Source organism: Physeter macrocephalus, chromosome 16 (assembly GCF_002837175.3).
Source record: "Physeter macrocephalus isolate SW-GA chromosome 16, ASM283717v5, whole genome shotgun sequence".
NCBI classification, from domain to species: domain Eukaryota; kingdom Metazoa; phylum Chordata; class Mammalia; order Artiodactyla; family Physeteridae; genus Physeter; species Physeter macrocephalus.
In genome coordinates, this window is record NC_041229.1 from 58,912,026 (window position 1) to 58,927,626 (window position 15,601).

General features: G+C 42.0%; 2 protein-coding genes and 1 non-coding gene across 3 annotated transcripts in view; 2 read left to right on the forward strand and 1 right to left on the reverse strand.

Moving 5' to 3' along the window:
* MRPL48 (mitochondrial ribosomal protein L48) overlaps nucleotides 1-15,601 on the reverse strand; it is a 51,926-nt gene that overhangs the window by 28,201 nt on the left and 8,124 nt on the right. Inside the window, exons 2-3 of the mRNA XM_007113288.3 lie at nucleotides 13,321-13,373; nucleotides 12,282-12,319 (exon numbers count right to left, since the gene is read on the reverse strand). Coding sequence (XP_007113350.1) covers nucleotides 12,282-12,319; nucleotides 13,321-13,373 — 91 coding nt within the window. The remainder of the gene's footprint in view (nucleotides 1-12,281; nucleotides 12,320-13,320; nucleotides 13,374-15,601) is intronic.
* Nucleotides 10,592-10,945, forward strand: LOC112066967 (60S ribosomal protein L13-like). Its single transcript, XM_055091715.1, has one exon. It carries the CDS (start codon nucleotides 10,592-10,594, stop codon nucleotides 10,943-10,945), a length of 354 nt encoding a protein of 117 aa, XP_054947690.1.
* On the forward strand, nucleotides 14,890-14,962 carry TRNAR-CCU (transfer RNA arginine (anticodon CCU)). Its single transcript has one exon. It is a non-coding gene; the product is annotated as a tRNA-Arg (tRNA).

The window sequence follows — 15,601 nt, forward strand, 5'->3', positions numbered from 1 at the left end:
ACATATACACACTACCAAATGTAAATTAGATAGCTAGTGGGAAGCTGCCGCATAGCACAGGGAGATCACCTCTGTGCTTTGTGACCACCTAGAGGGGTGGGATAGGGAGGGTGGGAGGGAGGGTGACGCAAGAGGGAAGAGATGTGGGAACATATGTATATATATATAACTGATTCACTTTGTTGTAAAGGAGAAACTAACACACTATTGTAAAACAGTTATACTCAAATAAAGATGTTAAAAAAAAAGAACTTCAGTAAAATAAATACAGCATATTGACAAAAAAAAAAAAAATCTAGCTAGACTTGATCGTTCCCATATCTGATATCAGCTCCTTATCTCTACCCTTCACTGGAACCAGCCCTACACAGCTCTGTTATGTCTGTCTGTCTCTCTTGCTTGTTCCCTACCTTCTGGAAAAGTACTAGTCCTAGGTTCTGCTCCCTTTCCTCCCAGCTCCTGTGGTCCTGCATCTCCCCAGAGCCACCACTTTGTGGGGGGCTAAACACAAAATGGTGTGGAAAAGTCTAATGACATCAAGTGAAATGTGCCTTAAGCTTCTCTTTTCTAAACTGTGCTTCCAAACAGGTCTTCTCTGTGCCAGGCCAATCAAGAATTGTGGCTTCAGAGACTTTCCCTATGTTTACAATCCACAGTATTTCATCAAGACAACCCTGGTATATCATGGATCCCTTCCATGATGTGCATTAGTCCACATTTACTATTATATGCCAACAACTGAATAGATACTGGGACAGTTACAAAGATGACTAAAATATACTACTTTCCCTAGAGGCACTCAATGTGTACTGGGGAAGGATGATGGGAAAGCAGATAATTACCTTATAGTGTACAAAATACTTTAATGGAGATGAGAGCAAGGAACCTAGAGGAAAGAACAACTAACTCCACCTTAGGGGTGAGCGGGGAGAAGTGGAAGACGGTACAGGGGAATAGGTTCAGGGAGGTAACAGCTGAATTCTTTTTTTTTTTAAGTCAGTTTTCTCATCTTTATTATTTATTTTTTTATTTGGCTGCATCAGGTCTTAGTTGCGACATGCAGGATTTTCGCTGCGGCACGCGGGATCTTTCGTTGCAGCGCATGGGCTTCTCTCTAGCTGTGGCGCACAGGCTTAGTTGCCCCGCGGCATGTGGGATCTTAGTTCCCCGACCAGGGATTGAACCCATGTCCCCTGCATTGGAAGGCGGATTCTTAACCACTGGACCACCAGGGAAGTCCCAACAGCTGCATTCTTGAAAGAGGAGTAAGAGTTTACCACGCATGGAAGAAGGAGGTATTTTTGGCAGAAGGCTTCCAAAGAGCACTGAACATAACTGAGGTATCTTCTTGGCCACAGTCCCAGCTGACTCTTTGAGGCTTTAGGTTCCAGACTCTGCAACCTGGGGCCCCACCCAAAGAGCTGATATCCAAATCCCCTTGATTGGGTACACAATCTTCCTCAGATTAGAGCCTTGAAAATTAATCCATCCAAAAAGATTTTATTATGACTTTAAAACATGACCTCCTAAAAAGCACTGAACTCTCCAAAGCATGTTTATTCATTCAACAAATATTTATTACTACCCACTGAGGTAGCCAGAAATAATTATACCCTCACAACCAAGTGAATGGCACACACTAGAGTTGTGCAATGTACAATCAACCCAATATCCATGGCAGGCCTGGGTTGGTACCAACCACTGCTCTAGGTGCTGGAGCTGTAACAATGGGCAAAGACAAAGTCCCTGCAATACAGAATCTATGATCTAGTGGTGAGACAGGTGACATCAATGCAGGTGATAAGGGCTACCTACAATAAGGTCTATATACATGAGAGAGGCACTAGGCTGGACTTGTGGTGTCAGGAAAGGATTCTTAGGACAGGTGGCTTTTAAGTAAAACCTGACAGATGACTAGGAGTTAGAGAGAACACAGTATGGGGAGGGGAAGACCCAGAGAGAGAATTTCAAGGCAGAGTATAAGCAGTAGGGTGGCAAGAGATGAGCTTACAGAAACAGGCAAAAAGTTTAGGAAGGGCTTAATTATTCAGTATTTATGATGTGCCAGACACTGTGCAAAGAGGTGGAGGTATAACAGGGGACAAGGCCAACAAAACTCTGCTTATGGAGCTTATAGTCTAGTAGGAGGAGGGAATCATTAATGGAGGAGGGAATAGTCACAAAATAAATATGAAATTACAAATTGTGATGAATGATAAAAAGCGCTATGGCAATACAATCAGTGGATCTATTTTAGATTGGAATATCAGGAAAGGCCTCTAAAAAACAATGACATGTGAACTGAAACCAGATTTCAGAGGAGAATAGTAATAGTGGTTATCCCCAGGGAGAAGTGGCTAGACGGCAGGAGAGAGAGACTTACTGTTGACTTTATACTCTTGTAGCTTTTAAAACTTGTTCCATGTACATGCATTATCTACTCAAATAAATAAATAAAATAACTTGAGACCTGAAAGGCAGATAGGAGTTTATTAGGTAAAAAAATAGAGAATGAATGTTCCAGGCAGAGGGAATAGCGTGTGCAAGGGCCCCAGAGGGGGACACAGATTGGCACATTCAAGGAACAAAAAGACTGTCCATGTGGCTGAAGCAAAGTGAGAGGGGCTGAGTGCACCAGAGATTAGGGCAGTGGACTGGAATCTGCCACTCTGAGCCATGTTAAGGGTTTGGATTTCATGCTGAACAGTGGAGAAATTATATGTCTAATGTGTTTTTAAAAGATCACTTTGGTTGTTGTGGGTGGAAGGTGGTGGGAGGGGGAGTGTGGATGGAAGTTCAAGCAAAGATTCAAGTAGTATCTTTGGCTGAGTTGTTGTTGTGTAGTCTTCCTGTATCCACACCCCCCCTTTCTATTCCATCCTCTAAAGCTGACAAATTAATCCTTCTAAAACACAAACATAATCATGTTATTCTTTCATTAATTCAACCATTTATTCACTGGACACACACAAATTTTTTTTTTTTTTTGCGGTACGTGGGCCTCTCACTGCTGTAGCCGCTCCCTCTGCGGAGCACAGGCTCCGGACGCACAGGCCCAGCGGCCATGGCTCACGGACCCAGCTGCTCCGCGGCATGTGGGATCCTCCTGGACCGGGGCGCGAACCCGCATCCCCTGCATTGGCAGGCGGACCCTCAACCACTGCGCCACCAGGGAAGCCCCACAATTTTTAAAAAGGACTTACTCTGTGCCAGGCACTGTATCAGGCACTACAGTAACACCAATAAATGAGACAAGGAAGGTCCTTGCTATATTTCAAAATGTTTGATTTTCCACTGCCTGAAGTTCATACTCCTTAGGCAAGCATTTAAGAGCCTCAATTTTATAATCTAGTTCCAACCCCTCTCACTGTTGTGGCCTCTCCCGTTGCGGAGCACAGGCTCCGGACGCGCAGGCTCAGCGGCCATGGCTCACGGACCCAGCTGCTCCGCGGCATGTGGGATCCTCCTGGACCGGGGCGCGAACCCGCATCCCCTGCATTGGCAGGCGGACCCTCAACCACTGCGCCACCAGGGAAGCCCCACAATTTTTAAAAAGGACTTACTCTGTGCCAGGCACTGTATCAGGCACTACAGTAACACCAATAAATGAGACAAGGAAGGTCCTTGCTATATTTCAAAATGTTTGATTTTCCACTGCCTGAAGTTCATACTCCTTAGGCAAGCATTTAAGAGCCTCAATTTTATAATCTAGTTCCAACCACTTCACGTCCTCACTCTCCATCCTCCAGGCTTTTAAAACCTTGCTTCTCGGGCTTCCCCAGTGGCGCAGTGGTTGAGAGTCCGCCTGCCGATGCAGGGGACGGGCGTTCGTGCCCCGGTCCGGGAAGATACCACATGCGGCGGAGCGGCTGGGCCCATGAGCCATGGCCGCTGAGCCTGCGCGTCCGGAGCCTGTGCTCCGCAACGGGAGAGGCCACAACAGTGAGAGGCCCGCGTACCGCAAAAAAAAAAAAAAAAAAAACCCTTGCTTCTCAGCCACAGAGCTACACTTGCCATTCTGTATAAACCATGCAGTTCTCATGCCTCTGTGTGGTGCTGGGCTGTCTCCCATGCTGGGACTGCACCTCTCTGACTGGTGATATCCTTCACAGCCTCCATGGCCAGCTTAAATGTCGTCTCTGTGCTGCCCTAAACATACAAACATCATCAAGAGTTTACAGCTGCAGCTCTCCCATGCCTCCATTATATAGTAAAATATTTTGTGTAAATTAAAAAACAACAACAACCCAGGAACTCGTCACCATCTTTAAGTACACAGAAACTCAATCACCCACCAGTGGTTTCAAGGAGCAGAACCAGAAGTGATCTTTGAGATGATGACAGATCTTAGGTGAAAATGCCATAAATGCTTGCCTCAGCCTCTAATCTACTGGAATTCCTTGGCAAGGAGGCATTTTCAAATTTAGTTTGGGGAAATTCCTATAATTAGAGCAGTTGGTTAATTAAGAAGCTGGTTCAAAATACTGTTAAATTAACCCTTTTCTCTCTTAAATGAAAGGTTTTTGGTCAAGTTACCAGTGGTTAAACTGCTTAATTAGCCAGTTGTTTTAATTATAAAATTTACAAGTTTGAAAGCCTCTGATTTCCATTAAGTTCAACTGAATTTTTTCCCCTGCTTGTGTCATTAAGCTGGTTTCCTGCTGTCATATGAACATTGCAGCCTCCTGAGAGAAGAGGCAACTCTTTTCGCTGAAGAAGATACAAAACCCCATGATTTCAAAAGTAGGCTTTGAAAATCTTTCAATTAGTACAATTATAGAATGTAATCATGTATTGACTTCTCCCACAACACATCCCTTCCCTTTATATATGCCAGAGCCAACTGTCCTTCAATGTCCTTGTTTACTAAACTGGGAACTAAACCCATCAATCCAGGATGGGGATAAACAACTTCATTTTAATTATTTCTCCTTCAAAATTGGAACAAGCATTTTGGCAGGGCTATGCAGGAGGGAAAGAGGAAAAAGCTGGGGTAACCCCAGCCAAGAGTCTAATTACAGGATATTTTCTCCATCCAATACACATCCCTGAAGGGCAGATACACCCCAGCACGTGGCAAATGGTATGTGCTCAGTAAGCGTTGGGGTGTTTTTGTTTGCTTGTTTTGTTTTGAAATTCTAGAGATATTTTACCAAGACAATCTGCAATGATTTGGCTCTGGCGGCTACCCACTTTTTTCAAAATCTCTTTTCAAACTTCTTTCAGTTTTTCTAATTACACTGAACTATTTGGACTTGAATGTACGATGTTTTTTTTAAAATAAATTTATTTTATTTATTTATTTATTTATTTTTGGCTGTGTTGGGCTTGCGTTGCTGCATGTGGGCTTTCTCTAGTTGTGGCGAGCGGAGGCTACTCTTCGTTTTGTGATGTGCGGGCTTCATTGCGGTGGCTTCTCTTGTTGCGGAGCACGAACTCTAGCCACGCGGGCTTCAACAGTTGTAGCATGCGGGCTCAGTAGTTGTGGCTCGCAGGCTCTAGAGCGCAGGCTCAGTAGTTGTGGCGCACGGCCTTAGGTGCTCTGTGGCATGTGGGATCTTAACGGACCAGGGCTGGAACGGTGTCCCCTGAATTGGCAGGCGGATTCTTAACCACTGAGCCACCAGGGAAGTCCTGAATGTACCATGTTTTGATGACTCCACCTTTTTGCTCATGCTATAATAAGAAAAGTCTGAGTTCCCTTCATTTAACCTCTTTAGACCTCTTTATATATTTACTTCTACCTCTCCATGTACGTTTAAATCAGTAAGAAAAAGATGGTCACTACAATGAGGCCCATTCCTTAGAGAGAGCAGCTGGGATGGTACCCAGGGCCCACAGAGAGCATGATATGTAAAGGTAGGAACAGGACACTGCTTCCTACTCTTCTTTTCTGAACACCATTATAATTCAATTTTGAAATTTCTGACTTTAAAGAAATCTCAAAGATGCATGAAAAATGCCAACAAAGCTGTGTCCTTTCAAAGAGAATTACCTTGGCATGCTGATATTGGTGAGTTACCCTGGGCCTTGGAGCCTTCTAGGCACTGAGATTCCACAACTGAAATGGGCAAAGGAAAGGATAAATGGCCAGTAAATGTATGAAACTATGTTCAACCAACTAGTACTCAAAGACATGCAAATTACAAATACAAGGGATGGCATTTTTAACTTATTAATATTAGCAAATATTTAAAAAAATAACAATGTTGATGAGTGTATAAAAAGGGATTCTCAAATACAAAAAAAACTATAAAATGGTACAATCTTTCCAAGGAGCAATTTGGCAATACACATCAATAGCTTTAAAAATGTGCATTTTGGGACTTCCCTGGTGGCACAGTGGTTAAGAATCCGCCTGCCAATGCAGGGGACATGGGTTCGATCCCTGGTCCGGGAAGATCCCACATGCTGCAGAGCAACTAAGCCCGCATACTGTAACTACTGAGCCCACGTGCCACAACTACTGAGCCTGTGTGCTGCACCTACTGAAGCTTGCATGCCTAGAGCCCGTGCTCGGCAACAAGAGAAGCCACCACAATCAGAAGCTCGTGCACCGCAACGAAGAGTAGCCCCTGCTCGCCACAACTAGAGAAAGCCTGCGTGCAGCAACAAAGACCCAGTGCAGCCAAAAAAAAAAATTAAAATGTGCATTTCCTTTGACCCAACAATTAGACTTTTAGAAATATATCCTATGTAAATAATCACACAAGGGCACAAATACTAATGTACAGGATGTTTATCGTAGTGTTGTTTACATTGCAAAATTTTGGAGACAACTTAAATTTCTCCAAATAGGAAGCTGTTTGAGTAAATTGTTATTGTCCCTACCCCTCTTTTCAAAAGGATCTTTTATTCAATTGGATTTTTTTCAACAGCGTTTAACATGCCCCATTTAATCCAGTTTCAAAGCAAAATAAAACAAAAAACTACCTCAGAATCAGATACTAAAATATACCTCATGGGCTTCCCTGGTGGCGCAGTGGTTGAGAGTCCGCCTGCCGATGCAGGGGACACGGGTTCGTGCCCCGGTCTGGGAGGATCCCATATGCCGCGGAGCGGCTGGGCCCGTGAGCCATGGCCGCTGAGCCTGTGCGTCCGGAGCCTGTGCTCCGCAAAGGGAGAGGCCACAGCAGTGAGAGGCCCGCGTACCGCAAAAAAATAAAAATAAATAAATAAATAAATAAAATATACCTCAAAACTACAGTAACCAGTAGTATTAAAACAGCTTGGTACTGGTATCAAATATACAGACAGATCTATAAAACAATACTAAGGGGCTTCCCTGGTGGCGCAGTGGTTGAGAGTCCGCCTGCCGATGCAGGGGACACGGGTTCGTGCCCCGGTCTGGGAGGACCCCATATGCCGCGGAGCGGCGGGGCCCGTGAGCCATGGCTGCTGAGCCTGCGCGTCCGGAGCCTGTGCTCCGCAACGGGAGAGGCCAGAACAGTGAGAGGCCTGCGTACCGAAAAAAAAAAAAAACAATACTAAGTTACAATCCAGTAGTTATAGATTCATATGGAAACTTAGTATATGATAAGGTGACATTCTTAAATCTATGGGGAAAAAATGGATGTTTCAATAAATGTTAAAACAACTGAAAAAAAAAAAAGAAAAAACTGGCAACGGGACTTCCCTGGTGGTGCAGTGGTTAAGAATCCGCCTGCTAATCCAGGGGACACGGGTTCGAGCCCTGGTCGGGGAAGATCCCACATGCCACAGAGCAACTAAGCCCATGCGCCACAACTACTGAGCCTGCGTTCTAGAGCCCACGAGCCACAACTACTGAGCTGCGTGCCTAGTGCCCGTGCTCCGCAACAAAGAGAAGCCACAGCAATGAGAAGCCCACGCACCACAACAAAGAGTAGCTCCCGCACGCCGCAACTAGAGAAAGCCCATGCACAGCAACAAAGACCCAACGCAGCCAAAAATAAATTAATTAATTAAATAAATTTTAAAAAAGAACTTTCATTAAAAAAAAGGAACTATATAAAAAGTTTTTACAAATCAAAAATGAAAAAGCAAACAATTCAAAAGAAAAATGGGTAAAAAATATATGCAGGCAGTTCACAAGAAAAGAAATACAAATGGCCAAAAAAATATGAAAAGATGACAAACTTTCTCAAGAAATGCAAATTAAAATGAGACATAATTTTCACCAGCAAAAAAGTAAGATGTTTTGTAAAACCCAGTTTTGGCCAGAAAATAGAAATGTAAATTAATACAACTTCTCTGAAGGGCACTCTGACAATACTTACCAAAATTTTTAACTGACAACCCATTGACTCAACAATTTCAATTCCAGGAATTTATCTTACAAATGTACAGAACAAGTTTATAAAGATATATAGAAACAGTTGTTGCAGCATTTTTTGAAATAACAGAAACTAAAAACAACCTAAATGTCCAGCATTATAACATATATGTTCATATACGCATAAAACTTTCCTGAAAAATATACAAGAAACTGCTATCAATGCATACCACTGAGGAGTGAAACTAGGTGGGAAATAGAAAAAAATTCAATCTTTCATCATACACCCTTTCAATTTATATTTATTTTTACCATTTGCATGCTTTTATAATTTTTAACAGTTGATAATTTTAATATATTTTTAAAACCTTCCTCAGAATACATACCAGTTCAAAATGAACTTTTTCTCTGGTTATGGGATAAGGGATGATACCAAGAGTAGGGAATAAATGGGTCCTGAACATAATCCTTATTTTTTTAATATACAAGAAAAAAAATGAAAGTCTAACAAAACGTTAAAAATTGCCAAATCTGGGTTTATTTGACATATCACCCTTTTCACTTTTTTATAACTTTTTACCTTTCAAAATTAAAAGTATAATTAAGAGAAAAATAACTATCAAAAAAAATCTTTCCTTAACCCCACATCCCTCTCCAGCTCCTGCCAATTCTCTCTCCTCCCATTCAAAGACAAACTTCTTAAACATACTGTCTGTCATAGCTTTCTCTAACTCCTGAACTCCCATTCACCTGTCAATGCAGTTGATTTCCACAACAGACCTCACCACACCTACACAGATACTACTCTCCCTAAGGTCACCTCTATGTTGTCGAAACCAAGGAACATCGTTAGTTCATGTCTTTTGCGATTCCCTCTCAGCAGCACACAGCTGAAACTGTAACGTGGTTAACCACTCTTTCCTTCCTGAAACACTCTCCTTTTGGCTGCCATGAAACTATACTAACCTGTTTTTCTCCTACCACGTTGGCCTCCCTTTTCAAGCTCATTAGCCATATCTTGCACCCTCTACCCAATTTTTTAATGTTGGAGTTCCTCAGGGCCCGATCCTTGGGCCTCTTCTCTACTTGTTCTCCTCAGGTAGTCTCATTCATTCTCAAGACGTCAATTAAAATCAACAATATGATGACTTCCAAATTCACAGTTTCAACCCAGACCTATATTTTGAGCTCAAGATCAGTGTCTCCAATGGACTACTTAGTATATCTTCCTCACAAGCACTCCAACTCAACATGTTCAAAACCAGACTCAGATTCTTACCCTACATGTTGTTCCATTTAAGGCAGTATATTCAAAATAATTATGTAGATATTTATTTATTTATTATAGTAGAAACATGTTCACCATAGATTAAGTAGAAAAAAAAGATTATGAAGCATTATATATAATTTGTTCCCATTACTGCAAGACAAAAAAATACACACACACACACACACACACACACACACACACACACACGCACATGCACACGCACACACAGAAAGAGAGAAAGAAATGCCTATAAAAAGACCTGCTAGGATATACACCAGAATGTTAAGCAATAATCTCTGGATGGTAGCATTACAAGTGATCTTTATTTTCTTCATCTCCTTCAGCTTCTTCGTGTGTGTATTGTGTGTGTGTGTGTGTGTGTGTGTGTGTGTGTGTTTATTTTCCATATTCTCTAAAATGGCTGCTTTTCACTTTTATGATCAGATTTTCTTAGTGTTTTTTTTTCCTCTCCTGATAGGATGCAATATGAAGTTCAGAGCATCAGTTATTAAGTTTTCTTGCTAAAATTGTGTAACTTGAATCTAGAAAAGCTTTTAGACATAACTTCTAGTTTGTAGGAAAGGAACAGAAGAACATATTATAAAATACCGCACAGAAATAATCAAATTAAAAAGGGAGGAAATTTTATAAGTCAAATGGTCTAGCCTAATCAAAAAGCAACTGTTGTAGAAATAAAATAGTGAAAGATCTGTTCTGCATTAAAGGTGACATCATAGCAAAATGCAAAGCATGAACCATCTCTGGCTCTTGGTTATAAACAACACCATAAAAGACTTTTGGGGGACAACTGGGGAAATGGATAGAGTATTAGATGATATTGGGGCATTATTATTAATTTTCTTCAGGGAGATAATGCTATTGTGGTTCTTTAATAGAATGTAGAGAATATCCTTGTTTCTAGAAATGCATGCTTAAGTATTCAGGGGTGAAGTATCATAACATCTGGTCAAGAAAGCTAACATGGGTGCGCGCGCCCTTGGGCCGCCGTGCCTGAGCCCTAACTCGCTCCCCGTCCTCCCTGCTCCCCAGACCAGTCGGCCGCAGCCATGGTGCCAAGCCGTAATGATACGATCCTGAAGCCCCACTTCCACAAGAACTGGCAGCGGCGCGTGGCCACGTGGTTCAACCAGCCAGAGCGCAAGATCTGCAGGAAGCCCTCAGCCCCCAAGAAGGGAGACGGCTCTGCTGCAAAGCTCAAATTGGCCACCCAGCTGACCGGACCAGTCATGCCCATACGGAACATCTACAAGAAGGAGAAGGCCAGAGTTATCACAGAGGAGGAGAAGAACTTCAAGGCCTTCGCCAGTCTCCGCATGGCCCACGCCAATGCCCGGCTCTTTGGCATCTGGGCAAAAAGGGCCAAGGAAGCTGCAGAACAGGATGTTGAAAAGAAAAAATAAAGTGCTGTTGGCAACTTGTTATTTAAAAAAAAAAAAAAAAAAAAAAAGAAAGCTAATATGACAAAATGTTAACAACAGTTGAATCTAAGTAATGGGTATAGAAGTGTTCATTATATTATTCTTTGGGGATAAAATTATTTCTTATAACACTGTAAGGTTCCAAATGGCAAGGATTATACCATCTTAATTTTGTACCCCCAGCACCTAAAACACAGCCTGGTCCAATAAATGTTTGTTGAGAGAATGAATAAATAAAAAGAAGCACATATTTTGAGAAGCTGGGCTTTAGGCCTGGTAGAAGTGGTGATTCTCTACACATTGCCACCATCTTCTGAAGTAATTAATGGATGTAAAACTTCTTATGCACTGCATGGCACATACTAAGCACTCAGTAAATGTTAGTTCCCTTCCTTGCTCCCATTCCTTTATTTCTGATACTTTTTTTTTTTTTTTTGGCCATACCACGCGGCTTGCAGGATCTTAGTTCCCCAACCAGGGATCGAACCCATGCCCCCTACAGTGGAAGTTTGGAGTCCTAACCACTGGACCACCAGGGAATTTCCTGTTTCTGATACTCTTCAGTCAAAAAACAGATATCATTACTATCCAATGGCTGCTTTGAAATTTGTCACATAATAGACAAAGCAAAAATGGCAAATAATAGGGTTGAAACAGATTGAAATTCATTGTGTTAACCAGATTGAATGAACATTCATTTTGGATAAAATACTGGAAGAAAAGCCTTAGCCTGGTAGATAATGGACATGAAAGACAGGTCTGAAATAGTAGCAATAATAATAATAATAATAACTTTTTTAAAAAAATATTTATTTATTTGGTTGTATTGGGTCTTAGTTGTAGCATGCAGGATCATTTTTTAGTTGTGGCATGTGGGATCTAGTTCCCTGACCAGGGATCGAACGCGGGCCCGCTGCATTGGGGGTGCAGAGTCTTAGCCACTGGACCATCAGGGAAGTCCCAATACTAACTTTTTTAAAGCAGTTTATATGTTTTATCTCACTGAATCTTCAAATAATTCACTGTAGTTTGTACTATAATTCTCCTCATTTTTTAAAGTGAGGAAACCAAGCTATGGAGAGGTACTTAAAAGTCACAGAATAGTATGTGGTAGAGTTGGAATCCAAACTTAGTACAGAACTCTTGCTCTTAACCCACAACTTTATGTTCTTGCCCTTTGTCCTGTTCCATGTGAGGGGTAGGATTTGGTCCCAGGCACTCTTCTCAAAGATATGTTAGGCATCTTTTTAGACAAAATTATTATAGTGTTAGAGGGTCACTTAAAGCAGGAAGACTACATCAGGAAATAACTGTTTACCTGCAGAACAGATGGGATTCTCTCCTGAGGTTCTGAACCTAAAAAGAGTATGTTGAATACAATTAGATACCCACATCTATTTGCAAAGCTACCAAAACTTGTATGCTCCTCATTAAGGATATATCAATGCTACATATTTCCTTATTTCCCCCTTCTCTTCTTTCCATAAACATTATTAAGTACTTACTATGGGTCGATCTGTTAGGTCCTGAGGATGCAAAAGTAAGTAAAATGTCTCTATCTATGGTCTAGTTGGGAGAGAGATATGTAAACAGATGCGAGCCACAATACAGTGCTGATCCAGAACAAAATCATGTACAAGATTTGGTGGAATACAAAGGAAAGCATGCTCATTTCATCAGAGGGGTGAAACTATTTGAAATGAGGTTTTAAAAATTAAGAACTATTCTCAATTACTTAGCCCCACAGGAAAAGCATTCTAGGCAGAGGTATGAAAGTAGTATATCTGGGGAACAGCAAGCAGGTGGATGTGAGTGGCACTTAAAAGCAGCAGGGAAGGGGGCAGGGTAAAAGAGGTAATCAGGGGTCAGGTTTTGAAAACCTCAAACACTGTGCTAGGGAGTTTTGTCTTTACTCTGTGTGGGCAGTGGGAAGCTCCTGGCAGTTTAATCACAAAAGTGATATGATCAAGTTTAAGTTTTAGAAAGTTAACCCTGGCAATAGGTGAGCAATGAATAGGAAGACGTGAAACTGAGGGAAGAGAACCAGTGAAGTGGTTCTTGCAATAGCCTTGCATTATTTGAACATATTTCAAAAGCAAGGCTGACAGGTTTTAAGAATTAGATGTAGAGTGAGAGAAACAACAGTATCAAGGATGATTCCAAGGATTTTGTCCTGAGCAACTAGATGAATGGAGTTGTCATTTACTGAGAATGGGGAAGGAGTAAGTTGGCAGGGGAGTTAATGCTTGAGATGCTTAGTAAACATGTAAGTGGAGATGATGAAAGAAGAATGCTGTGTGAACCACCTAGTGGAATGCAAATATTAGCTATATTTTTACTGTTATTAATATCCTTACCTCAAGAGGGAAAAGGCTTGCTTAAAAATGGTGTCCTTCCTCAGACACAGCGCCTACAGCAAAACAGTCATGTTAGAACAATTGTAAGCATTCACAGAGCTCCACGTACCTCTTCACAAAGAGGCTAGAAACTCACAGTACACAAACCAAAACGGAACCAAATCCTCTTGTCTAGCAAAGAAACTGCCTTACAGTTAATACCGAACATGCAGGCAAACCAAGGCCATCTTCTTTTTCTACCCACTACAGAAAATGCTCGAAAAACAGAAGCCCAACCCCCCCGCACTTCTTGGGTTGCTTTTTTGTCACCCTATTTCCCCTTTCTAATTTGATTTATATTTTCTTTTTTTAAATACTTATTTATTTTATTTATTTATTCATTTTCTTGGCTGCATCAAGTCTTAGTTACAGCATGCAGGATCTTTCGTTGCAGCATGCAGACTTCTCTCTAGTTGTGGCGTGCAGGTTTTCTCTCTCTAGTTGTAGCACATGGGCTCCAGGGTGCATGGGCTCTGTAGTTTGTGGCACATGAGCTCAGTAGTTGTGGCGCGTGGGCTTAGTTGCCCCACAGCATGTGAGATCTTAGTTCTCCAACCAGGGATCGAACCTGCGTCCCCTACATTGGAAGGCGGATTCTTTACCACTGGACAACAGGGAAGTCCCTAATTTATATTTTCTAATATCAATCAACAACTATTATGTATGTGTCAAGCACAGTCGCCATGCAAGGGACTTTCTGAACTCTTCTCTAATTCTCAAAACACTGCAAGGCAATTTTACAGGTGAGGCAGCTGAGGCCCATAGAAATTATATTCCAAGAAATTATAGCTAATAAGTGGCTAAGAGGACTGTTTTACTCCAAAGACTATGCCTCTATTACACCACACTCTCTTAATAATAATAATAATAATATACCAACATGAACAAAACAATAATAATGAGAGGAGGCAGTTGCAGTGGCAGCTTCCCCCACTCCCCACAATCTTACCCTCAACAACCCAGTTATTTTAATCTCACTCTGCCCTGCTGGCACCCACTCAAAAGATCACTGCTATAGGTTTACTAAGGGAGTGCTTAACATGGAGGAGTTCTTTCTATAAAGTAACTAGATAATAAATAATAAATGCCCTTAAGGTCCCATAACACAAAGAGAAAATCCTGTCCACTATGAGGAACAATTTCAGTTCCTTCAACATTTATGTCTTAAAAGCCTATTATGTGTAAAAGCCTTGAGAAACAAAGGAAAGTCTGAGAAACTGTCATAGACAAGAGGAGCCTAAGCAGACATGATGACTAAATGTAATATAATATACTGGATGGGATCCTACCTAGAACAGAAAAAGGACACTGGATTTTAAAAAATGAAAGAAATATGAATAAAGTATGGACTTAATAATAATATATCAATATCAGTTCATTAATTATGAAAAACGTACCATACTAATATAAGATAATAACCAGGAAAACTTGATATGAAGTATATGGGAATTCTTTGTACCATCTTTGCAACTTTTCTGTAATTCTAAAACTGTTCTAAATTTTATTTTTTTAAAGCCTATTATGGGGACTTCCCTGGTGGTCCAGTGGGTAGGACTCTGCACTCCTAATGCAGGGGGCCTGGGTTCAATCCCTGGCTGGGGAACTAGATCCTGCACGCATGCCGCATCTAAGAGTTTGCATGCCGCAACTAAGAGTCCACATACCACAACTAGGAAGGCTGCGTGCCACAACTAAGACCCGGAACAGCCAAAATAAGTAAATAAATACTTTTTTAAAATTAAGGAAAAAAAGCCTGGACTTCCCTGGTGGTGCAGTGGTTAAGAATCCGTTGTCCCCAACGCAGGGGACACGGGTTCGATCCCAGGTCCAGGAAGATTCCACATGCCGCGGAGCAACTACCGAGCCTGTGCTCTACAGTCTGCGAGCTACAACCACTAAGCCTGCACACCACAACTACTGAAGCCCGCATGCTCTAGAGCCCACGCGCTGCAACTACTGAGCCCATGTGCTTAGAGCCTGTGCTCTACAACAAGAGAAGTCATCACAACGAGAAGCCCGCGCACCGCAACGAAGAGTAGCCCCCGCTCGCCGCAACTAGAGAAAGCCCACGCGCAGCAACGAAGACCCAACGAGGCCAAAAATAAATAAAGTTTTAAAAAATAAAAATGGGCTTCCCTGGTGGCGCAGTGGTTGCGCGTCCGCCTGCCGATGCAGCGGAACCGGGTTCGCGCCCCGGTCTGGGAGGATCCCACATGCCGCGGAGCGGCTGGGCCCGTGAGCC